This window comes from Malus sylvestris, chromosome 2, assembly GCF_916048215.2.
Source record: "Malus sylvestris chromosome 2, drMalSylv7.2, whole genome shotgun sequence".
NCBI classification, from domain to species: domain Eukaryota; kingdom Viridiplantae; phylum Streptophyta; class Magnoliopsida; order Rosales; family Rosaceae; genus Malus; species Malus sylvestris.
In genome coordinates, this window is record NC_062261.1 from 1,666,040 (window position 1) to 1,693,016 (window position 26,977).

The window sequence follows — 26,977 nt, forward strand, 5'->3', positions numbered from 1 at the left end:
TATTTCAACGTTATGAACTGTTCATACCTTCTTTGCACGTTTAATAGAAACAACTTGGCCATCATCTAACCAAGCCTTGTATACAGTTCCAAAATTTCCTTCACCTACTTGTTGCGATCGAGAGAAATTGCGAGTTGCTTTTGCAATCTGCTTTAAACTGAGATGTACTGATCCAAATCTACTGAGCTTTGAAGACATTGAATTTATAGGAATCGGTGGCACTTGAAGCGGACTGGCAGGAAAAGAGCTCAATCCAAAAGAAGAAGCTGAATCTGATACAGTAGTAGAGAAAGGATAAGAGCTCAATCCAAAAGAAGAAGCTGAATCCGTTACAGTAGTAGAGAAAGGATAAGAGCTCAATCCAAAAGAAGAAGCTGAATCCGTTACAGTAGTAGAGAGAGGATAAGAGCTCACTTCCAAAGAAGGTGAATCCACTGCAAAATAAAAAAAGCAAAAGGCGAATAATCAGTGCCAAGTGTCAACAGAAATGCAATTGTCTGCAGAATTGCTATATCTAATACAAAAGTATGCAATGGAGATTCAGGTACTGCGGACCAACCTGTAATTTCACATGGAGTCTGTTCCGTACCAATCCCTTCAATTTCTTCGACACCTGCTTTTGTTGTGCCAGACAAAACCAATGTCTCCCTCGCATCACTCGCTCCCTGCATGTTTAGCACATCCGATCCAATTGTAGGCAATGAAGGTTCCGGCAATGCACACCAACCGTCAGCTTGAGTTTGATTTTGCAGCACACCACTTTCTTCAATTCTCTTGATCACTGCCTCTATATTCCTTATCGAAATAAACGTCTCCCTCACGTCTCTTGCTACCTGCACTCTCAGTATACCTAACAATATCTGAAGAGATTCATCCAATCCAATAATTTTGTTGCTGTATTTATAACTTTTGCAACCAGTCCACATACCAACTTTGGAGCACTTGTGGACGAGCTCTACACCTTTCTCCATTTGTATTCTGAAGTTTTTACACTCGTCTTGGCGATCCAGTAGTTTTCTATATTCTAGTATATCTTCCATTAACGGTCTTAAGGAGTCTAGCGTGGACATGAGATTTTCTATGAGAGGTTTGAACGCTGTGTTCTTGTCCTTCACTTCCATAACAACATCGCACAACACTGCAAATGTTGCTTGTAGAGCAGCCCCTGCCATATTTACATCACCACCAAATCAGAAAAATTGAAACTGTTACCACGTACATAAAATGGAATCCAATAAAGCGCCTTTTTTTTTGTCGCATATGGTTCCTGATGTCAAACATGCTCATAAATTTAGTTCCAAAAAATTCACCTTGTTCCGAGACATTCCCCTGGGCTTGATCGGGCACTGTCTCGGTAATACTTATGGAAACCAATTCTACCACGACATCCCCCGCTCTCTGCTGCAGTAACTTTCGTATATCCAACAATCTTCTATTAACTTCATCAAGTTTCTCCCGGTTTTGCCTCGACAAAACCCAGACCTCCTTCACATCCCTTGCTTCCTGCATCTTCAATTTTATTAACAATCTTTTAAGAGCCCTATCCAACTCAACAATTTGTTGAGCGTAATCATCCAAGCAGCAGTAGTTCCAAATGCGAAAGTTGGATAACTTGCCAACAAGCTTCACACCATCCTCCATTTGCATTTGAAGACTTTCAATTTCCTCGTTTGGGAGACCCAATTCGACGTTATGCTCTCCAATCTGTTGGATGTCTCTTGGTTCTAAAGAGTCTAGCGTGGATTTGAGGTCTCCGAGAAGCGTTTTAAACCGCCCACTCTTGCTCATCGCTTGCTTGACGCCGTCGTAGAGCTGCGTAAACAGTGTTCCACCAATAAACTCCAGTGCCATAATTGGGAAACCTTGTCCAATTACCAGGTCAACAGACCAAGCTGTAGCGTTATGATCTTTCTTGAGTGGTTTAGTTTACATGGTCTATATTTGTTGGTACGCAAGCAGATATCTGTTGTGCATGTGGGCCAAATATAGCCTTGAGTTTCCACCCATACATTTTTAGTTCAAAACTCATCATTCCTTGTGTTACTGTAAGAGTTTCTAACCATCTCCCTTCCCCTTAATAATAATAAATTTTATAAAAATAAAACAAAACTAGGTATCTGTTGAAGAATCATTAAGGTTACGTTACATTAGTTTTTGCCCTCTGATGAAAGTATTTGTGTTGTTAATAAATCTCACATTGATTAGAGGTGTGTTGAGAATGAATCTCACATTGATTAGAGGAGACCTTGCATGTGCTTATAAGAGATTGGATTACTCCCCATATTGTCAATTGGTTTTATGATGGAACACTAACTTTCTTCATGGCAACACAGTAGGTTGTCCTAGTTCAATAGCCACACCACCACAAGTGCTTCACGTCATCCGAGTTGCGTTGTCCACGTTTTAATCTTGAAAATTTGCCACACATATGAGGTTTTGTTGAGAATGAATTGAGCATTAATGAGAGCAGACCTTGATTGTACTTATAAAAAATTGAAATACACTCATATTACTAATTAATTTTATGGTGAAACAGTTTGTTTCTTTAATTTGACTAAATATATAGTTATAATTTTCGGTTGAGAATTTTGGCGAATGTTGAACAATTAACCAACTCACCAAGTCCAAGCGCAAGACCCAAACTCAAATATTTGGATTAAACCCAAAAAATGCAATCCAATGGTGACGCCTAAACCCTAAAATTTGGCTTTGAGCCCAAAATAAAATCGGAAATTCTATTTGGCTGACCCAAATGTTGGGGGCCCCAGCTTATACAAAAGCGGACAGAGGAATATGGTAGTGGTCGATAACTGGGCCCCATTTGATAAGGGACTCCAGTTATCCAACGGTAACATGTGGACTAAAGCGAGCTGTCACGCCTCGTTAGACGATTGGTCACCGTTTCAATTAATGCTTAGATATTTAAAAATTAAGAAATGATGCATAGACCTGCTAAGGCACCCGCCTAGCCCGTCCAGACTTGCCTAGGCACTCGGTTAGGTTGTGACTCACTTAGACAGAAAATAGATAATTTTCATTTTATATTCTATTTTTTTTCAATAAATTGTAAGAGAGTTGCTGAATAGTTAAATGAACATACATTATATGCTTGTTCCCCATGTTTTCATTATGTTCCAATACTTCATAATATATATGTCATTTTATTTGTAGTTTATGATGAAATTATATATATTTTAAGCATAAACACACTTATTTACACGAAATATAATAGATTTACGCAAATCCACCTAGTCCGCCTAGACCCCGTCTAGCCGCCTAGGCGCTAGGCCTTAGCCCGCCACCCAACTAGCACCTAGCATCTTTTAGAACCTCAAAGGTAGCATTTGGACTAGGAAGCCGTTCAATTTTTGGACCATTCGTGATCAACAGTCTAAATTACAATGCCTCTTTTGGTAATCGTTTGATTTTGATCTAACGGTCCGTATTTGTGTTTTTTCAAATCCAACGGTAAGAGAAAAAAAAATCAATAGCTGAAATTTAAATCTAATGGTCAAGGGTTAAAATCATTTCACAACAGTTAATACAGTTTAGGTCCTAAAATTTAAGTCTTACGGGTTGGGTGACATTCGATTCACGAACCTTAAATTCTGTGACCTAAATATTTAGGTTTGGATCTAAGACTACCCAGCCAACAGAAAGAAAATAGCACAAAAGGTCTTGGGTTTTCCACCTGCTCCTTACCAGCCTAGGGTGTAAGCTCAATATATGTTCTGGCATGAAGTCGTACCTCTTCAATATACCGACTACAGGAGATCTCTGCAATCAAGCAGTGTAGATATTACAAGCAAGTAGTAAGAAAACTGCAATAAGGATTATTTCAAGCTAGATGGATTGATAAATAATTAGCATAAGATGTGGAGCTACGAATATATTTCAGGCGCCGCAATGTGGAACTGATACGTCAGAACACCATGATTTTGTCATATAACGTTTGTGTCATTGACACATATACCCGTGCCATAAGTTGCTCTGCCTCTACAACTTCCTTGAATGAAGGATCAATCAATTCCATCACCTTTCCTTCATTAAACTTCTTGAATACCCGTGGAATGTCAAAACCGGACACCAATAATGTTTATCATACACATTTTAATACCAAAGCAATATAATTATTGATTTATCTCGCTGAAGTTGTAGTATCACGTCTCAATATATCTTAGTGGTGCAGCTTACCCATCTGAGTGTCACCCGCTATTCAACAGATCTACTCGACTCCATTGGACGACGGCCAGTAAAAATTTCTATTAGTAAGATCCCGAACGAGTAAACATCACTTTTGGTGGTGAGTTGATACGTTTCCATGTTAAACAAATAGCAATCATTTAATAGCCATGGGATGATCATCTTAGGGTGGTCTTTTTGTCGACGGATGCTCCTATTACACTCGTAGTCTCTGGAGGATGAGAACCAACTATGTAGCATCTACATCGAGACATGAGAATAAAAACTTCCTTAAAAATCCACTCAAACCGTAACATATAATGCTATGCAGAAATCCTACTACGTAAGCCTACTTCAATGTTGAAATTTGAACCACGATACAACTTTAGTGGCAGAACTAAGAGTTTAACTTAGAAAGGGCCTAGAAGTCTCAATTCGAAATGTTCTTCTCATCGTACAAAAATTACTCTGCCCTGTGGTGAGCATCTGACCACCGTTGTTTGGGAATGGTATTGTGTCGTCCACATCATCCTCTTTCTTAAACCTAAACTCCAAGCCTCTCTGACTTTCTTCCTCTCTCCTTCTACTCTATAGAGTCCTCAAAACTCACAATCAATGGATTATCTAAACTCCATAGGAGTCACCAACCTCAAATCAACTTCGATGAAAGAAATTAAAGTAAAAAAAAAGTCAGAGATTTGTCACATCCTGGCCTGAGCCCGCTCCACCAACGTAGCACGATATTGTCCGCTTTGGGCCCCGACCACGCCTTCACGGTTTTGTTTCTGGGAACTCAGAGAAGAACTTCCCAATGGGTCAACCATCATGGGATTGCTCTCGTGCGCTACTCGCTTAACTTCGGAGTTCAGATGGAACCCGAAGCCAGTGAGCTTCCAAAAGGCCTCGTGCTAGATAGGAATGTGAATATACATATAAGGATCACTCCCCTGGGCGATGTGAGATCTTACAATCCACCCCCCTTAGGGCCCAACGTCCTCGTCGGCACACACCCGGCCAGGGTTAGGCTCTGATACCAAATTGTCACATCCTGGCCCGGGCCCGCTCCACCACCGTAGCACGATATTGTTCGCTTTAGGCCCCGACCATGCCCTCACGGTTTTGTTTCTAGGAACCCACACGAGAACTTCCCAGTGGGTCACCTATCATGTGATTGCTCTCGCGCACTACTCGCTTAACTTCAGAGTTCAGATGGAACTCGAAGCCAGTGAGCTCCCAAAAGGCCTCGTGCTAGGTAGGGATGTGAGTATACATATAAGGATCACTCCCCTGGGCGATGTGGGATCTTACAAGATTGGGGCTCTTAACCTACAACAAAACTGTGGAAATCATAAGCATAACACAAAAGTTTTATGCGTGACAAAAATGTCAATCCCTTCATGGCTCCGCTTCTGTTCATCATTGGGTTGGGTTTGACACCAAATCTACTCTCGTATAATTATTAGATGGTGCATTCATCATATTTAATTCAAAGACGGTTCATGTTTTCATTTAAGTTCGTGATTAGTATTACATTAAGTTTACATACCAAAATTTTGAGGGTTGATCGATATTCACTGTTCACATACCTAAATTTTGTCTTTTAATTCAATATTGTACAAAGGTTTTATCCCTGTTGAGTCGCAAATGAGTCAACGATGTTTCTGGTTGAAGTACCCAGCCAACAGAAGGAAAATAGCACAAAAAGGTCATGGGGTTTCCAGTCTAAAGAGCTTTAGCAGCTGCATCCCTCAAGCAGGATAGCAACTTATGGCACAGGCATCCATGTTAATGATACAAACGTCATATGGACAAAAGTTTACAAATATCTTTGTCTTATCAACACGAAACTAGTGTTATTACTGTGCCCTTGCCATGGAAGTCATTCTACTTGAGTAGAGTCGGTGTTCGTCCTTGGGTTAGGTCCCTAGCGCTGAAGCGTCGTGTCCATGTTTTGGTTGGCAGAGTTCCTAGGTGGAGTCCTAAGTATCGAGGTCCTGGGGATATCTTGGGCTCCAAGTTCACCAAACCAGGTCCTGAGTACTAAGTTGAAAGAGAAGCCCCACATTTGGAGACGAAACATTGGACTTTTGTGATAAAATTTCACACTTGAGACCCATTGAGCACGATACCACCCGAAGGTATTGGGCGCATGTGATTAAGTTGGGAACAACAACAAACGCTCAAACAACCAAAAATTACAGCTACACATAAGCACACTGAAAAATCATGCCAAACATTTAAATTCAAATGTATTTGCTTTCAAGATTGCAAAATGATTTCGCGTAGAAAAAAATGGCCAAACTGAAAAGCAAACTCTTGTCTGACCAAATTGTTTTTACAGGGTAAGGTCGAATAAGGGGGAAGATATCTCTCACATTATTTATACTACTGCCCTCTCTTGACACTTTCTAAGGTAGTCTCCCCTTATTGTCCACAACCGCTCTCCCACCGATGTCATGACCGGCCGATCAACTCGGGTGGGCGCTGCACATTGGATCGCCAAAACAAAGATTTTCGTCAGAACCTCTGCATCTATAGTTTCCTTCATCAAAGGATCAACCAATTCCACCACCTTCCCTTCAATGAACTTCTTGAAGGCCTGCGAAATGTTGAAACAGGATATAATTACAGTTCGAATTTAATCTGGTTCAAAGACATTATCAAGCAAATGACACGACTAAGATTTCATTCGCAATCATTTTGTAATAATAATGCTAATCATATAATACCGCGTACTATAATTAGTGATTTTATCTCGTTTAAATTTGGCCGTAAAGTCCGTCCCACTTCAGCATTGCTATAAAGGGAAGAGACTTTGAGGAGAATGTATTGATAAACAAGAAAAATACAATATGTCAGGGGGGACATGAAGCCAAACCCAGACCATTAAAGAATTCCTAACAACAATTCAAAACCTCTTTCAGCAAAACCTATAACAAGGAAGCTTAAAAAGGTTGTGAGAATAAGCAACTGCAGCACAAGGAGGGCATGAATCCCACCAATGGACACCGGGGTGATCAACACCATAATTGGCCAAATAATCAGCAACTTGATTACCCTCTCTAAAAATATGAGAAATCTGAACCTGCATGGAGGATAGTAAAACTCGGTAGTTATGCCAACTGACCAAAAGCCTTCAAGGGATAAATGTCGAGGAAGGTGAGGATGAAGAAAGAAGATGAACAACCAGTGAGGAGTCACATTCAATTTGAAAGGATTTTTAACATCTATGCAAATAGGGTCAAAATCACATGAAATACTTGCAAGAATACAAGGATATTGTAGTATAGATGCTCATGCAAGGTCGTTTTCCTCAAGGACTATTTGGATAATTTATGTAGAAACAATTCCTAATTAAACACTTAGAATTAAAACTTGAGAAAAGAGAGTTTGAGAGTGGGTAATATTAAAAAAACGAATTTTAAACAAAAACTAAAATAATAGAAGAAAAGAGTTTTAAATATCAATTTATAAAGGCGCTAGGGTTCCACCATCATCTAGCAATCCTAAGAATTTCTACCAATTACTTACGATTTACACATGTCACTTCGAAGGTTAGGTTTTCCTAATATATATTCTCCTCGTGATGTTCAAGCAAGAACGTATATCTAACATGCAATCCATCTGTGATATTCAGATCAAATATGAACATGCAAGACTCATTAAGTTTTATGAAAACCTTTTGAAGAACCATGCAACCCCTAAGAACGTGATATTCACCTTAGATGAAATTACAATTATCAATCACAAGAAGCAATACTCAATCCTCCGGTGATATTCCGACCGAATTGCATCCAATTACTTGTCTAAACATCCTAATGGTGGCCAATCATCAAGATAATTAGATAGTTTAAAACAGTGATCAATAATTCAAAGTGTGCATGCAATCAATCATAAGCAATTAAATAAAAATTACATATTCATGCTAAGGCTCAAGGTTTCGCCCTAGAAAAAGGAATTAGTTATGCATATTCATAATTGAAATCATAGAAAGTATTATTAAAAATAAAAGGAATGAAAGCACCTTAAAGTAGAAAATCTCCAAGAACCCTAGCAAAGTTCTCTGTCTCTGAAATTGAATAATAATAAGCGTAGTGAAAAACTGTAGACGGCCAAAGCAATATATTTGCTCCGCCCTCACAAACCCTAAGACATAGGTTTCTTATTCCAACTAGGAAACTAAGAAAAATAATAAAATATCTTAGAAAATAAAACCCTAATTAAACTAGGAGAATCTGCCAAGTACTTGTCCAGCCACATTTTAGTCTCAGATCTCCTCCAAATCCGGCCCAAGATAGGTTGTTTTAAAGATCAGGACATTCCGAACACATCTCCAGAAGGCCACGAAATCATCCGAGGTCATCTTGGGCTCCAAAAACGCAATTTAAGCCCAGAATCGTCATTTTCCAGCACCGCGCATCGCTCCTTTATTTTATCGTCAGAAAATAACCGCTTGATGGAAAAATATCAATTTTTGATATGATCAAGCTAAGTGACTCACGAACGTCTTCCAACTGGAATTACTCCAAAATTCGTCCATTTGACCATGTTTTTCTCTAGAGGCAGTCGAAAGTCCTATATTAAAAATATAATTCAAAGTATCAAAATTCTTCCAAAATATTAACCAGAACACACTAAAAATAGGGTTAAATATATAATATAAAATTCACTTATCAAAATACCCCCAAACTTAGCTTTTTGCTTGTCCTCAAGCAAAATAAAACTAGAAAACAAAAAATAAAAACTAACAAACTAGACACTTAACTAAAACTCAACTAAAACAAAATTCTCACTTTCAAGTTGCAATCCATAGAAAATGTTAAAAATCAGAACATCTTTTCAAAAGTTTCAACCAATCCCACCACAGAGTCTAAGCCATTTAGAATCAATTAGAAAAGAATTTCACAAACTTCATTTGGTGTAAAGTGAACCAGCATAGTTAAAGAGACTCGACCAAAACTCTTACCTCTCATCCATTTATTCATACTTCACACACTAACTTCACATATATATATATATATATATATATATATATATATATATATTTTTTTTTTTTTTTGTCTTTTTTTTTTTTGAAGTAACAGTAGTGGTCGTGCAATGTCGGTTCCCTTAAGCTTTCTATCCAACCCATGTAGCGAGCTTTGGGTCAATGACTCCCAAACCATTAGGGCTTTAGGGCAATAGGTGTAGAACACCCCTAAGGACTTATTAACCCGAGCTGGAAAGGCTACGAAACCAACTAACTAAAATTCGTCAATTTGACCACGTTTTGCTCCAGATGAAGTCGAAAGTCCTATATTGAAAATATAATTCAAAGTATCAAAATTCTTCCAAAATATTAACCAGAACATACTAAAAATAGGGTTAAATATATAATATAAAATTCACTTATCATAATCCATAAGGAATGCCAACCTTTATCCCAAACTAAAGATACAGCATGAATAACAGCGCGTAGTTCGGCATCCAAAGAAGATGTCAAGCCTATTGAACCCGCAAAACAACCAAGAGAATTACCCGTAAAATCCCGAAAGATACCACCAAATGCAGCCACACCAAGGGAACCTTTTGCAGCACCATCAGTATTCACTTTGATCCAAGACTGAGAAGGCGGGCGCCACCACAACACCTCAATAATTTTTGGAGCCTTAGCAGGACGTCCACGAACATCAATAGAATGAAGAATGCAAAGCTCTTCCACATAATTCTTCATACAGCCGGAATTGAGAGAATCAATTTCAAGGAGTTGACATTTGATAGACCTTACAACATAATTGATAGAAACAACCTTCTCATGAAAACGAACAGCGTTGCGAGCATGCCAAATAGAATAAAAACCAACTCCAATCATACCCCACCAAAGCAGTTGCACTTGGGTACCAAAACCTTGTTGTAAAGGATAATGGAAAAAGCTAAAAATATCTTGAAATAAATATTGAACTCTGAATAATTCCAAAACAGTAGATCAAATTTGACGTGCAAAAGAGCACTCAAAGAAAATATGTGAAGCAGTTTCCATACCTTCACAACAAAGAGAGCACATAGATGCTATAACAAAACGTCTTTGCTGCAAGAGATCGTCAATTAACATCTTACCATGTAAATACTTCCACAATGTAACCGAATTACAAGGGAGAAAGCAAGATTGCCAATCCCATTGAACTGGTTGTTTATTACGCTTAAAATCATATTGACTATACTTACCCATCTGACCCCATCTGACTGTTACCCGCTCTTCAGCAGGTCTCTTAAAATCCACTGGACGACGGCCAGTCAAAATTTCTATTAGTAAGATCCCGAACGAGTAAACATCACTTTTCGTGGTGAGTTGTTTGGTTTTCATATACTCAGGGTCAAGATAACCGACAGTTCCTTTCACTTCGGTTGAAATGTGTGTTTGATGTGTCCATCGGGACAATCCTTCCAAATCCAAAATCTGCCACTTTGGCTCTCATGCTTTCTGTCACAAGAATGTTGGAGGACTTCACGTTTCCATGTATGATTTGTTTTTCTGTTGTGAGATGAATAACAGATTATGCTTCAGTCAGGTTGACAAATCGAAATCAATTTTCATCCGCATCCAGAAAGATAAAACTTATACAAAAAACTGTGATTCATGTATAAAATGAAGAGTTTTGTTACCAGCATTTAAATGAAGATAGGTAAGGGCATGCGCAACATCGATAGCAATTTCAAGTCGCTGGTTTGAACTCCAGGACTTTCCCATGCAGACCTGCCAGTGTAGCAGCATAATTATTTACGATCTCATCACTTTATAAATCTCAGAACTAGCTATTGTTGTGAAAGGATTTGAGTAAGCTTACAATCCAGATGTTCTCTAAGAGTACCGTTCGGCACATGCTCCGTAATGATAAGACGCTCATTTCCTTCATCAACATAACCTAGTAGCTTTACGATATTCCAATGATCAATTTTGGCAAGCAGTTCAGCTTCACTGCAGAATTCCGTTTGCAAATTCTCAAAGTGTTCCTATTATAAAGTTTCCATGTTACAAAAATAGCAATCAATTGATTGAATCAAGGACATGAGATAAAAACTTCCTTAAAAATCTACTCGAATGTTTGTTAGAAATATTTCAACATTATGAACTGTTCATACCTTCTTTGCACGTTTAATAGAAACCACTTGGCCATCATCTAACCGAGCCTTGTATACAGTTCCAAAACCTCCTTCACCTACTTGTTGCGATTGAGAGAAATTGCGAGTTGTTTTTTTAATCTGCTTTAAAGTGAGATGTACTGATCCAAATCTACTGAGCTTTAAAGACATTGAAAATCTAGGACTCACACGAGGCGGACTGGCAAGAAAAGAGCTCAATCCAAAAGAAGAAGCTGAATCCGCTACAGTAGTAGAGAAGGGATGAGGGCTCAATTCAGAAGAAGGCGAATCCACTGCAAAATAAAAAAGCAAAAGGCAAATAATCAGTGCCAAGTGGTGCAATTGTCTGCAGAATTGCTATATTTAATCCAAAAGTATGCAACGGAGATTCTGCGGACCAACCTGTAATTTCACTTGGAGTCTGTTCTGTACCAATCCCTTCAATTTGTTCGACACCTGCTTTTGTAGTGCTGGACAAAACCAATGTCTCCCTCGCATCACTCGTTCCCTGCATGTTTAGCACATCCGATCCAATTGTAGGCAATGAAGGTTCCAGCAATGCACACCAACCGTCAGCTTGAGTTTTATTTTGCAGCACACCACTTTCTTCAATTCTCTTGATCACTGCCTCTATATTCCTTATTGAAATAAACGTCTCCCTCACGTCTCTTGCTTCCTGCACTTTCAGTATACCTAACAATTTCTGAAGAGATTCATCCAATCCAATAATTTTGTTTCTGTATTTATAACTTTTGCAACCAGTCCACAGACCAACTTTGGAGCACTTGTGGACGAGCTCTACACCTTTCTCCATTTGTATTCTGAAATTTTGACACTCGTCTTGGCGATCCAATAGTTTGCTATATTCTAGTATCTCTTCCATTAACGGTCTTAAGGAGTCTAGCGTGGACACGAGATTTTCTATGAGAGATTTGAACACTGTAGTCTTGTCTTTCACTTCCATAACAACATCCCACTACACTGCAAATGTTGCTTGTAGAGCGGCGCCTCCCTCAAACGTAGTGACTGCCATATTTACATCACCACCAAATCAGAAAAATTGAAACTGTTACCATGTACATAAAATGGAATCCAATAAAGCAATTTTTTTTTATCTTTTCGCAAATGGTTCCTGATGTCAAACATGCTCATAAATTTAGTTCCAAAAAATTCACCTTGTTCCGAGCCATTCCCTTGAGCTTGCTCGGGCACTGTGTCGGTATTCCCTTGAGCTTCCACGACATCCCCCGCTCTCTGCTGCAGTAACTTCCGTATATCCAACAATCTTCTATTAACTTCATCAAGTTTGTCCCGGTTTTGCCTCGACAAAACCAAGACCTCCTTCACATCCCTTGCTTCCTGCATCTTCAATTTCATTAACAATCTTTTAAGCGCCCTATCCAACTCAACAATTTGTTGAGCGTAATCATCCAAGCAGCAGTAGTTCCACATGCGCAAGTTCGACAACTTTCCAACAAGCTTCACACCATCCTTCATTTGCATTTGAAGACTTTCAATTTCCTCGTTTGGGAGACCCAATTCGACGTTATGCTCTCCAATCTGTTGGATGTCTCTTGGTTCTAAAGAGTCTAGCGTGGATTTGAGATCTCCGAGAAGGGTTTTAAACGTCCCACTCTTGCTCATCGCTTGCTTGACGCCATCGTAGAGCAGCGTAAACAGTGTTCCACCAATAAACTCCAGTGCCATAGTTGTGAAACCTTGTCCAATTACAAGGTCAACAGGTCAAGCTGTTGCGCTGTGATATTTCTGGAGTGGTTTAGTTTACATGGTCTATATTTGTTGGTACGCAAGCAGATCTATTGTGCATGTGGTCCAATATGTGAATATGACGTTGAATATTCAACCATGCATCATGAGTTCCAAACTCCTTAATAATAATAAATTTAAAAAATAAAAATAAAACAAAACTAGTTATCTGTTGAAGAACCATGAAAGTTATGTTACATTAGTTTTTTCTCTCTGATGAAAGTATTTGTGTTGAGAATAAATCTCATATTGATTAGAGGTGTGTTGAGAATGAATCTCACATTGATTAGATGAGACATTGCATGTGCTTATAAGAGTGTTGACCCTAGAAATTACAAAGCCTACGTGGCGCGCAGGCCGAATATATTCTAAGCTAACTACGTCCTTCGGTGATTGCGGGGCGTGCCAACTCGTCGGCCGAGGCTCGGCCGAGGAGTAAATTTGATGATGCTGCGTTGGGTCGCGCTACTGACTTCCGCGTCTTGCGATTGCGGCCGAGAAAGGAACGCGTCTCGGCCTCTTGGGTTCTCGAGCCTGAAGACAAGGCTGCTATTTCTTACAAAGTTCACGAACCGAATTCGGCTTGCAATGTGCCGAATGTAATAACTGTAACACCTCACCTCGCCGAGAAGGCTAATGAGATGACCTCGACCAACAAGGATTCGAAAACCCTTCTCGACCGAGACTTGGATAGGCAATCGACCGTTCTCGCCGCAGTGCTGTTGATGCCAACGGAAGATACTGCGAGACCGACCGACTCTACGGTGACAGAGCTATCTATGCCGACTTAAGATATCACCGGTTGCTTCCACAGTGCTGTTGATGCCAACGGAAGATGTGTCAGCGAAAAAGGAAAAGAAAAAGATCTCAAGTTGTGAGAGTTTGCGCAGGGCAATTGTTGTGTTGATTTGCAGGGGCTCTTTCCGATGCCACTACCTCTGTATTTATAGGAGCAAATGTTGTGTGACGCGGCCAAATAATTTTGTAGAGTCCAAGTGTAACTCTATTTTGTGGAATTGACCTTGATCCCGTATCAAATATGACGCGCATATCCTTCAGATAAACCCTGATCCCGTATCAAATACGCCGCACATATTGTTCAGATAAATAAAGCCTACCTAGGCTTTATCACATCTCACTAGAGATCTAAACCACCTAGGCTTCTTATTAAAAAACATGAGAAACCTTTAAACCCATATTGCCATGCAAAACCATCATCTCCATTGTCGCATGCCACGTGCACAAAACCAATCCCAAAAAACCATGCATTAGGATAGAATCTCCATATTGCACAATTCTTTTGCAAATTACACGTTTTGGCATGTTTGGATTTATCCCTTATCACTTCATTATCTTTACATCCCATGCATGCATGTCCAGCAAAACAAACCAACCTGATTCAAAGCTCACTTCCCCATCACAACTCTACTTGCCTCCATCCCATTTATTTTGCATAAAAACCGAGATAGCTTATTAAAAAAATAATTATTACGATTAAAAATCATAATATTATCTCTTAACAATAATATCTAAACTTTCTTATCCAACAGTTGAGAACCATGCTTACTCAACGGCTTCGATTGCTTAGGCCGATGTGTAAAATCGGGTCCAAACAAAGAGGTTGGGCTACTCCCTATATTGTCAATTGGTTTTATGGTGGAATACCAACTTTCTTCACTGTACCATAGTAGGTTGTCCCACGTGTGAAGTTCAATAGCCACACAGCCACAAGTGCTTCTCATCACCCAAGTTGTGTTGTCCACGTGTTGATCTTGAAAATTTATCACACATAAAAAGGTTTGTTGAGAATGAATCTCACATTGATAAGAGGAGATCTTGCTTGTACTTATAAGAAATTGAATTACATTCCTATTTTCAATTAATTTTTTGACGAAACAGTTTGTTTCTTTAATTTGACTAAATATATAGTTATAATATTCAGTCGAGAATTTTTGGCCGGAAATTTCTCCTCTTTGAATGTTGAATAATTAACCCACTCACCAACTCCAAGCGCAAGACCCAAACTCAAATATTTGGATTAACAACCCAAAAAATGCAATCCAATGGTGACGCCTAAACCCTAAAATTTGGTTTCGAGCCCAAAATAAAATCCGAATTTTTGTTTCTATTTGGCTGACCCAAATTTTGGGGGCCCCACCTTATACAAAAGCGGACAGAGGAATTTGGTAGTGGTCGACAACTAGGCCCCATTTGATAAGGGACTCCAGTTGTCCAATGTTAACATATGGACTAAACGGAGCTGTCCAAACTCCAAAGATAACATTTGGACTAGGGAGCCGTTCGATTTTTGGACCGTTCGTGATCGACGGTCTAAATTACAATGCCTCTTTTGGTAATCGTTTGATTTTGATCTAACGGTCTGTATTTGTGTTTTTTCAAATTCAACAGTAAATAAAAATAAAAAATTCAACAGCTGAAATTTGAATCTAATGATCAAAATAATATAATAATATATATTTTTTAAACGTATCCACTTTAAAAAAATTCTTACCGAAGAAAAAATTAGGGTTAAAATCATTTCACAACAGTTAATACAGTTCGGGTACTAAAGTTTAAGTCTTACTGGTCGGGTGACATTCGATTCACAAACCTTAAATTCTGTGACCTAAATATTTAGGTTTGGATCTAAGGCTACCCAGCCAACATAAAGAAAATAGCACAAAAGGTCTTGGGGTTCCCGTGCTGAGGTACTTTACCAGCTGCAGCCTTTGAGCGGGAAAACAACCTATGGCACGGGTATTTATATCAATGACACAAACATTATATGACAAAAACATGGTGTTCTGATCTATCAGTTCCACATTGCGGCGCCTGAAATATATTGGTAGCTCCACATCTTATGCTAATTATTTATCAATCCATCTAGCTTGAAATAATCCTTATTGCAGTTTTCTTACTAATTGCTTGTAATATCTACGCTGCTTGCAGAGATCTCCTATAGTGGGTATATTGACGAGGTACGACTTCATGCCAGAACATATATTGAGCTTACACCCTATGTTGGTAAGGAGCAGGTGGAAAAGATTAAGATTCCGGCTGCAACCTCCGTCTAAACTCTTTTAGGGCTTTTTCAGCTAGCGTTGCAGTTCCCACCGAAGAGTAAGGTCTTGTAAATAATCTTCACTCGATGGTATGAAATCACGACAAGTCCGGTATCTCATTATTTTTCGACTTCTTCATGGACTCCAGAGTAAAGGGCAGTAGCTTACATTGTCGGAATATAGATAGAGTTTAGTTAGATACCATGATAAACCAGGAAAGGTGGTATTTTTTCTCTCTGATGAAAGTATTTTTTCGCTGTGTAAAATGCTATATATACTTTAGTTTTTTAGTCCTTCAATTAAGATGGTCTCCTAGCTCTTAACAGTTTAACTTCATGTTAACTTTCCAAACTAAATGGTTGATCCCGCACTCGATACTAAAAAAAAAAAATTACAGCTACACAGCCCCGGTACTTAAAATCATGTGAAAAATCGCAATAAAATGGAAAAAAGCGGAACTAGGTCTGAATTTGCCTCGATTGTTATACACGATTTGGTAGTCACCATTTAAATGTAAATGCGTTTGGTTTTTTGGCTGCACGCAATGCGTAGTAGTTTTTCAGTGTGACGAACAAAGATATTGAGAAAAGTACACATTCAACATACGTTCGAGGGTGAAAAGGATGTTGACAAAATGGCCAAAATGAATAGCAAACTAGTGTCTGCGAGTCTCTATCAAATTCAATTTTACATGGTAAGTTGAATGCAGCACGAGGTATATACTACACTGAGTTCATGTTCGGCCGATCAGCTCCGATGGGGGCAGCGCATTGGAGGGCCAAATCAAAAAATTTCACGAGTAGTTCTGCCTCTACAACTTCCTTGATTGAAGGATCAATCAATTCCATCACCTTTCCTTCATTAAACTTCTTGAATACCCGTGGAATGGCAAAACCGGACACCAATAATGTTTATCATACGCATTTTAATACCAAAGCAATATAATTATTGATTTATCTCGTTGAAGTTGTAGTATCACGTCTCAATATATCTTAGTGGTGCAGCTTACCCATCTGAGTGTCACCCGCTATTCAACAGATCCATTCGACTCCATTGGACGACGGCCAGTCAAAATTTCTATTAGTAAGATCCCGAACGAGTAAGCATCACTTTTGGTGGTGAGTTGATACGCTTCCATGTTAAACAAATAGCAATCATTTAATAGCCATGAGATGATCATCTTAGGGTGGTCTTTTTGTCGACGGATGCTCCTATTACACTCGTACTCTGAAGGATGAGAACTAACTATATAGCATCTACATCAAGACATGAGAATAAAAATTTCCTTAAAAATCCACTCGAACCATAACATATAATGCTATGCAGAAATCCTACTATGTAAGCCTACTTCAATTTGAAATTTGAACCACGTCACACGCATACAACTTTAGTGGCGGAACTAAGATTTTAACTTAGAAATGGCCCAAAAGTCTCAATTCGAAACGTTCTTCTCATCTTACAAAAATTACTCTGCAATGTGGTGAGCATCTGACCACCATTGTTTGGGAATGGTATTGTGTCATCCACGTCATCCTCTTTCTTAAACCTAAACTCCAAGCGTCTATGACTTTCTTCCTCTCTCCTTCTACACTAGAGTCCTCAAAACTCACAATCAATGGATTATTTGAACTTTATAGGAGCTACCACCCTCAAATCAACTTCGATGAAAGAAATTAAGTAAAAAAATATCAGATTGGGGCTCTTAACCTACAACAAAACTGTGGAAATCATAAGCATAACACAAAAGTTTTCTGCGTGACAAAAATGTCAATCCCTTCATGGCTCCGCCTCTGTCCATCATTGGGTTGGGCCTGACACCAAATCTGGTCTCGTATAATTATTAGATGGTGCATTCATCATATTTAATTCAAAGACAGTTCATGTTTTCATTTAAGTTCGTGATTAGTATTACATTAAGTTTACATATCAAAGTTGAAAGAGAAGCCCCACATTTGGAGACAAAACATTGGACTTTAGTGATAAAATTTCACACTTGAGACCCATTGAGCATGATACCACCTGAGGGTATTGGGCGCAGGTGATTAAGTTGGGAACAACAACAAACACTCAAACAACTAAAAATTACAGCTACACATAAGCACACTGGAAAATCATGCCAAACATTTAAATACAAATGTGTTTGCTTTCAAGGTTGCAAAATGATTTCGCGTAAAAAAAATGGCCAAACTGAAAAGCAAACTCTTGTCTTGTGACCAAATTTTTTTTACAGGGTAAGGTCCAATAAGGGGGAAGATGTCTCTCACATTATTTATACTACTGCCCTCTCTTGACACTTTCTAAGGTAGTCCCCCCTTATTGTCCACAACCGCTCTCCCACCGATGTCATGACCGGCCGATCAACTCGGGTGGGGGCTGCACAGTGGAACGCCAAATGGAAGATTTTCATCAGAACCTCTGCGTCTATAGTTTCCTTTATCAAAGGATCAACCAATTCCGCCACCTTCCCTTCATTCAACTTCTTGGAGGCCTGCGAAATGTTGAAACTGGATATAATTGTTACAGTTCGAATTTAATCTGGTTCAAAGACATTACCGAGCAAATGACACAACCAAGAGCTCATTCGCAATCATTTTGTAACAATAATGCTAATCATATATAATACCGCGTATTATAATTATTGATTTTATCTCGTTGAATATCGACTATACTTACCCATCTGAGTGTTACCCGCTCCTCAGCAGGTCTCTTCAACTCCACTGGACGACGGCCAGTCAAAATTTCTATTAGTAAGATCCCGAACGAGTAAACATCACTTTTCGGGGTGAGTTGATAGGTTTTCATATACTCAGGGTCAAGATAACCGACAGTTCCTTTCACTTTGGTTGAAATGTGTTCTTGATCTGTGTCCACCGGGCCAAGCGTTGCAAATCCAAAATCTGCCACTTTGGCTCTCATGCTTTCTGTGAGAAGAATGATGGAGGACTTCACGTCTCGATGGATGATTTGTTTTTCTGTTGTGAGACGAATAACGGATTAGGCATCAACCAGGTTGACAAATCGAAATCAATTTTCATCCGCATCCAAAAAGATAAAACTTAAACAGAAAACTATGATACATGTATTAAATGAAGAGTTTTGTTACCAGCATACGTGTGAAGATAGGTAAGGGCATGAGCAACATCGATAGCTAGCAATTTCAAGTCGCTGGTTGAACTCTAGGATTTTCCCATGCAGACCTGCCATTGTAGTAGCATAATTATTTACGATCTCATCACTTTATAAATCTCAGAACTAGCTATTGTTGTGAAAGGATTTGAGTAAGCTTACAATCCAGATGTTCTCTAAGAGTACCGTTCGGCACATACTCCGTAATGATAAGACGCTCATTTCCTTCATCAACATAACCTAGTAGCTTTACGAGATTCCAATGATCAATTTTGGCCAGCAGTTCAACTTCACTGCTGAATTCCGTTTGCAAAGTCTCATAGTGTTCCTATTATAAAGTTTCCATGTTACAAAAATAGCAATCAATATCAAGGACATGAGATATAAACTTCCTTAAAAATTCGCTCGAATGTTTGATAGAAATATTTCAACATTATGAACTGTTCATACCTTCTTTGCACGTTTAATAGAAACCATTTCGCCATCATCTAACCGAGCCTTGTATACAGTTCCAAAAATTCCTTCACCTACTTGTTGCGATTGAGAGAAATTGCGAGTTGCTTTTTTAATCTGCTTTAAAGTGAGATGTACTGATCCAAATCTATTGAGCTTTGAAGACATTGAAAATCTAGGACTCACACGAGGCGGACTGGCAGGAAAAGAGCTCAATCCAAAAGAAGAAGCTGAATCCGCTACAGTAGTAGAGAAAGGATGAGAGCTCAATTCAGAAGAAGGCGAATCCACTGCAAAATAAAAAAGCAAAAGGCGAATAATCAGTGCCAAGTGGCAACAGAACTACAATTGTCTGCAGAATTGCTATATCTAATCCAAAAGTATGCAATGGAGATTCTGCGGACCAACCTGTAATTTCACTTGGAGTCTGTTCTGTACCAATCCCTTCAATTTGTTCGACACCTGCTTTTGTAGTGCTAGACAAAACCAATGTCTCCCTCGCATCACTCGTTCCCTGCATGTTTAGTACATCCGATCCAATTGTAAGCAATGAAGGTTCCGGCAATGCACACCAACCGTCAGCTTGAGTTTGATTCTGCAGCACACCACTTTCTTCAATTCTCTTGATCACTGCCTCTATATTCCTTATCGAAATAAACGTCTCCCTCACGTCTCTTGCTACCTGCACTTTCAGTATACCTAACAATTTCTGTGTTGAAATGGTACCAGGCCATGATCGATTTTGAGTTAAATTTATAAAGGTTTTAACTTTCTGGGAGAAAAAACTGAGATTCAAATGAATCGGGAAGAATGCAGAGAGGCAAGAGAGAGTAAAGTATTTCTTAGTATTCTTTGACAAAAAACCCTAGCATATAGAGGCTTGGAGATGGGTGATTTCAGGAATCAATCTCAGCCCTCTAGTGCATCAGACGTTGGGATCCTTCCACTTGGAATGGATCCAGCAACACAGTACGATAGGGATAAGAACAAAACACAGCTGTTCATCTTTCCTAAAACAGAGGCTAAACTAGCCGTTGCACAAATTTAAACTTAACGGCTACTACTTAATAAGGAAAGACTCTTCATCTTCATCTTCTTCATCATCTGCAGGATTCTAAAACATCTGCAGGTTGAATTCAAATTAGTGAGAAGCTTAATTCTCAACAGCCTCTCCTAAGCTGCTCACTGATTTCACTCCAAGTTTGAGTCTTAAGTAGTTGAATCTCTCTCTAGGCAATGCCTTTGTAAAAATGTCTGCAAGTTGTTCTTCACTTCTGCAGAACTTCACATTAATCACACCTTCTTGTAGTGCTTCCCTTATAAAATGAAACTTCCTATTTATGTGTCTGGTTTTCTGGTGAAAGACAGGATTTTTCACCATGGAGATTGCAGACATGTTGTCACAGAATAAGGGTGTTGCATCAGCTTGCATTTCTCCAAAATCGTCGAGTACAAATCTTAACCAAATAGCCTGGGCCGTGGCTTCTGCTGCTGAGACATACTCGGCCTCTGCAGTTGATAAAGCAACTGTATTTTGCTTCACAGACGCCCAAGAGAAAACCCCACTACCAAAGCTAAAGGCATATCCTGAGGTGCTCCTGCAATCATCCTCACTCCCTGCCCAGTCTGCATCACAGAATCCTACAAGGATTGCATCACTATCTTTTGCATACTCAATTCCATAGCTCAGCGTACCTTGCACATATCTCAGAACCCTCCTTGCAACTCCAAAATGTTTCTTTGTAGGACCATTCATGAACCTTGACAACAAACTAGCAGCATACATCAAATCTGGTCTAGTTGCTGTCAAATACAGAAGGCTGCCCACAATTTTCCTGTACATGGTTTCATCTGCCAATTCACTTCCATCTACCTTCTTGAGCTTCTCACCAGTAGGTAGAGGAATGGAGACAGGTTTGCAGTCTTCAAGACCAAACCTCACAAGTAATGATTTTGCATACTTGCTTTGATGAATAAATACACCATTTTCAGTTTGTAGGATTCCCATTCCTAGAAAATGATGGAGTAAGCCTAAGTCCGACATCTCATACTTCTGCATCATCTCCATTTTGAACTCACTGAGTAGTGTTTTGCTGCTTCCAGTATACACAATGTCATCAACATATATTGAGACAATAAGTATACCACCTTCTTCATCGGACTTGGTGTACAAAGTAGCTTCACTTGTGCTTCTGATGAAATTGCAGCTGGTGAGATATGCATCAATCTCACTATACCAGGCTCTAGGTGCCTGTTTTAAACCATACAGGGCCTTCCTTAATTTGTAGACCTTATGACAAGCATTTTTAACTTCAAAACCTTCAGGTTGTTCAATGTATACCTCTTCTTCAAGTATGCCATTTAAAAACGCAGATTTCACATCTAGTTGGAATAGTTTCCACCCTTTTTGTGCAGCCAAAGCTATAAGGGTCCTAATTGTATCCAACCTTGCCACTGGTGCAAAGGTCTCATTGTAATCAATTCCGGGCTTTTGTGCATACCCTTTTGCCACCAGTCTAGCCTTGTGCTTCTGAACTGTTCCATCTAGATTTAATTTAGTTTTGAACACCCATCTCACCCCAATAACAGGCTTATCCGTGGGTCTATCAACTAGCTGCCAAGTGTCATTCTTTTCAATCATATCGATTTCTGCATTCATAGCTTCTTGCCATGCTTGATCCTGTGCTGCTTCTTGATAATCTTCTGGTTCAACAAAACTCATGTGACATCTAGCATATATCTCTTCTAGACTCCTTAATTTTACAGGTGTTGAACTAGGAGTTGAGTTTTGACTCAGTGATTCACTTCCGCTAGTTGATGCACTGGTTGGGCTCGAACTTGGTTGAGAACTTTGAGCAGTCTCAACCTGAGTCTCATTTGGACTTTCCTGCACATCACCACCATGTGCTTGATTCTCAAAGACTAGGGACATCACAGATGTTTCAACTTGCCTGTATTCCCAACTCCAACACTGATCCTCATTGAATACAACACTCCTGGAGAGGATTATTTTCTTGGACTGCAGGTCATAAACTCTATACCCTTTTTCGCAGCTTCCATACCCCATAAAGATACCTTTTCTTGCCTTTTCATCAAACTTTTTTCTTAGCTGTGAAGGTATGTGTGTATAGCATATGCATCCGAACATTCTCAAATGTTTTATGCCAGGTTTTCTACCTGGGAAGGCTTCAAATGGAGTCTTGCCCTTCACTGAGGTTGTGGGACATCTATTCTGCAAGTATACTGCAGTTCCAACTGCTTCAGCCCAAAAAACTACAGGGATATTCTTCTCGGCCATCATTGACCTTGCCATTTCACCAATGGTTCTATTCCTTCTTTCAGCAACTCCATTTTGCTGAGGGGAATATGCAACTGTTAATTGCCTCTCCATTCCAGTGTTAGAACAGAAATCTAAGAATTCATGAGATGTATATTCACCTCCCCTGTCACTTCGCAGCTTCTTAATCTTGAAACCACTTTGTAGCTCCACAAAGGCTTTAAATTTTTTAAATACATTGAACACATCAGATTTGTTTCTAAGAAAGTACACCCAGCACATTCTTGAATAGTCATCGATGAATGTGATGAAGTACCTGTTCCCACCAATGGATTCATTTTGCATTGGTCCACAGACATCAGTATGCACCAATTCTAGTGGATGGCTTGCTCTCCATGCTTTCTCCTTATCAAATGGTTCTCTGTGCATTTTTCCAGCAATACAACTCTCACAGATTTCATTCATTTCTGATAGCTCGGGTAAACCAAGTACCATTCCCTCTCTTTGCAATTTTTTTAGGTTGTCAAAACTCAAGTGACCCAGCCTTTTATGCCAGATCCATGACCCTTCTTCAATTGAAGCTCTTTTAGCTACTGGATTTATAGATTCCAAGGACAATGGAAAGCACCTATTTCCAGCCATAGTTACCTTGGCTACCACATTTTCAAGATTGCTGTCATCAAAGATTATAGCCATATTACCACCAAACAGGACATAGTAACCGTGTTCCATCATTTGACCAACACTCAAGAGATTTTCATCTAATCCTGGAACTAACAGAACTTCATTAATGTATCTCTTCCCATGCTTTGTATCTACTACAAGTGTTCCCTTGCCTGTAGCTTGAACCAGATCACCAGTCCCCATTTTAACTTTGCAGGTAATTGATCTGTCAAGATTTAGTAGCAAAGACTCTTGAGAAGTCATGTGGTTGCTGCAGGCACTATCAACAAACCACACGGATCTGTCCTGAGATGTTGATGCTGCGTGACAGGCATAGAACATTGTGCCATTGGTCACACCTTCCTCTTTTGCATAGTTAGCAACCTGTTTGTCATTGTTACAATCCTTTGCAGTGTGTCCAAATCTGCCACACTTGCCACATTTTGGTTTTCCCTTATACCTACAAATGCCAAAATGATATTTATCACAAGTTTGACATTGTGGTTTCATGGCACCTTGACTACTGCTTCCTTGTTTGCTTTGGAAAGTGCTTCTATTTCCCCAATTTCCACCATTTTGATTGTTCCAACTAGAGTTACCATTGCCATTCCAGTTGCTGCTTTGTGACCAATTTCTTCCTTTCTTGTTTTGTTGCCATTTATGGTTCTGTTTACTCTGTGCACCTTTATAACTTCCACTAGTACTACCATGAACACTACCTCCAATCTTTAGACTACTAAATGCCCTCTCAATACCAATAACCTTGTCCCTTTCATCATGCAGGTCTTCCCTTTTATCATAGACTTTAACCGAGGCCAAGACTTCCTCAACCCTTATAACATCCAGATCTCTTGTCTCTTCTATTATAGACACTATGGATTTGTATCTTCTATTTAAGCTCATTAATAGCTTCTGCACAATCCTTTTCTCAGGCACATCCTCACCTAGTGATTTCAGATTATTCACTATCTCAAAAAACCTAGCCAAGTAGTCATCTAAGGGTTCACCATCATGCATTCTCAGATATTCAAACTCAGCTCTAATGGCTTGAAGTTTAACAGCTCTTACCTTTTTGTCTCCTCTGAACTCTCTTCTCAGAATTTCCCAAGCTCCTTTAGCAGTTTTCTCATTTCTGATGCGAGGGAAGAGCTCATCAGTTATGGCTCCCTGAATGAGGCTTAACGCCTTGGCGTTTTTTATTCTGTCTTCTTTGGAGATAGTGGGTGCTTCTACTGGAGTGTGCTCAGCCTCACTTCCTTCATCTACAGAACCTTCTTCCTCCTCGGGAGTCTGCTGCGGCTGTATTCCGAGTTCTATCACATCCCATAGATCATGTGCTATGAGGATTGTTTCCATTTTGACAGCCCAAAAATCGTAGTTTGCACCATCAAACTGTGGAGTTCGTAAATCTCCACCGGAAGAACTCGATCCCACCATTTCTTAGTGAGTATCAGTGAATCATCCAACAAAGGAACCACCTTTAAGATTTTCTGGGTTTCCTTCGGAGCTAGATCTCACTCACAGTATCACGCCCTTCTTCGGAATCAGACCTAGAGCTCTGATACCATGTTGAAATGGTACCAGGCCATGATCGATTTTGAGTTAAATTTATAAAGGTTTTAACTTTCTGGGAGAAAAAACTGAGATTCAAATGAATCGGGAAGAATGCAGAGAGGCAAGAGAGAGTAAAGTATTTCTTAGTATTCTTTGACAAAAAACCCTAGCATATAGAGGCTTGGAGATGGGTGATTTCAGGAATCAATCTCAGCCCTCTAGTGCATCAGACGTTGGGATCCTTCCACTTGGAATGGATCCAGCAACACAGTACGATAGGGATAAGAACAAAACATAGCTGTTCATCTTTCCTAAAACAGAGGCTAAACTAGCCGTTGCACAAATTTAAACTTAACGGCTACTACTTAATAAGGAAAGACTCTTCATCTTCATCTTCTTCATCATCTGCAGGATTCTAAAACATCTGCAGGTTGAATTCAAATTAGTGAGAAGCTTAATTCTCAACATTCTGAAGAGATTCATCCAATCCAATAATTTTGTTGCTGTATTTATAACTTTTGCAACCAGTCCACAAACCAACTTTGGGGCACTTGTGGACGAGCTCTACACCCTTCTCCATTTGTATTCTGAAGTTTTTACACTCGTCTTGGCGATCCAATAGTTTGCTATATTCTAGTATCTCTTCCATTAACGGTCTTAAGGAGTCTAGCGTGGACATGAGATTTTCCATGAGAGGTTTGAACACTGTATTCTTGTCCTTCACTTCCATAACAACATCGCACAACACTGCAAATGTTGCTTGTAGAGCAGCCCCTGCCATATTTACATCACCACCAAATCAGAAAAATTGAAACTGTTACCATGTACATAAAATGGAATCCAATAAAGCAAGTTTTTTTATTTTTCTTTTCGTAAATGGTTCCTGATGTCAAACATGCTCATAAATTTAGTTCCAGAAAATTCACCTTGTTCCGAGCCATTCCCTTGAGCTTGCTCGGGCACTGTCTCGGTCTTACTTATGGAATCCAAGTCTTCCACGACATACTCCGCTCTCTGCTGCAGTAACTTCCGTATATCCAACAAGCTTCACACCATCCTCCATTTGCATTTGAAGACTTTCAATTTCCTCGTTTGGGAGACCCAATTCGACGTTATGCTCTCCAATCTGTTGGATGTCTCTTGGTTCTAAAGAGTCTAGCGTGGATTTGAGGTCTCCGAGAAGGGTTTTAAACGTCCCACTCTTGCTCATCGCATGCTTGACGCCATCGTAGAGCAGCGTAAACAGTGTTCCACCAATAAACTCCAGTGCCATAATTGTGAAACATCAAATTCAACTTTACATGGTAAGAGTAAGATTTCTCTCACACTGTACTTCTTGATACCAATAATGTCAATCATGCTCGCATTTTAATAAACTTTGGTAGTGGCCAACAATTAGGCCCCATTTGACAAGGAACCCTAGCTGTCCAGCAGTGAGAGTGACATTTGAACAAAAGGGAGTCGTTTTTCTGGTCTATTGGTGATCACCCGTCTAGATTACAATGCCTTTGTTTTGTTTGTAAACTTTTGATTATGATCTAACACTCCTTTTTTTTTTTTTTTTTTCAAATTCTATAGTAAAAAACTGAAATTTAAATCTAACAGTCAAAATAATAAGAGAAATTTTAAAAAACAAATCCACTTTTAAAAAATAATTTCAAACTCTATATATACTCATTCATTTAGGATCGGTATTAAGTTACAAAAGAAATTATTACCGAGAAAAAAAAAAGAGTTAAAAGAGTTCAAACCATTCCATAACAATTAATACATT

The 26,977-nt window shown here is 39.2% G+C and overlaps 1 protein-coding gene and 2 pseudogenes across 3 annotated transcripts in view; all 3 read right to left on the reverse strand.

The window, feature by feature from the left end:
- The window catches only part of LOC126592231 (calmodulin-binding receptor-like cytoplasmic kinase 2), a 31,986-nt gene extending 18,948 nt beyond the window's left edge, over positions 1-13,038 (reverse strand). Inside the window, exons 1-4 of one of the 3 annotated variants that reach the window (XM_050257957.1) lie at positions 13,020-13,038; positions 1,311-1,862; positions 560-1,165; positions 28-434 (exon numbers count right to left, since the gene is read on the reverse strand). In XM_050257957.1, the coding sequence (XP_050113914.1) occupies positions 28-434; positions 560-1,165; positions 1,311-1,851 (1,554 nt within the window). In that variant the 5' untranslated portion in view covers positions 1,852-1,862; positions 13,020-13,038. Of the gene's footprint in view, positions 1-27; positions 435-559; positions 1,166-1,310; positions 1,947-13,019 lie in introns of those variants that run through there. The other 2 variants (XM_050257966.1, XM_050257964.1) reach the window with 2 other exon arrangements.
- Positions 8,969-13,074, reverse strand: LOC126592221 (uncharacterized; annotated as a pseudogene).
- A 5,132-nt stretch (positions 13,075-18,206) lies between these two features.
- LOC126592258 (calmodulin-binding receptor-like cytoplasmic kinase 3) lies at positions 18,207-26,857 on the reverse strand (annotated as a pseudogene).
- Positions 26,858-26,977: the final 120 nt, after the last annotated feature.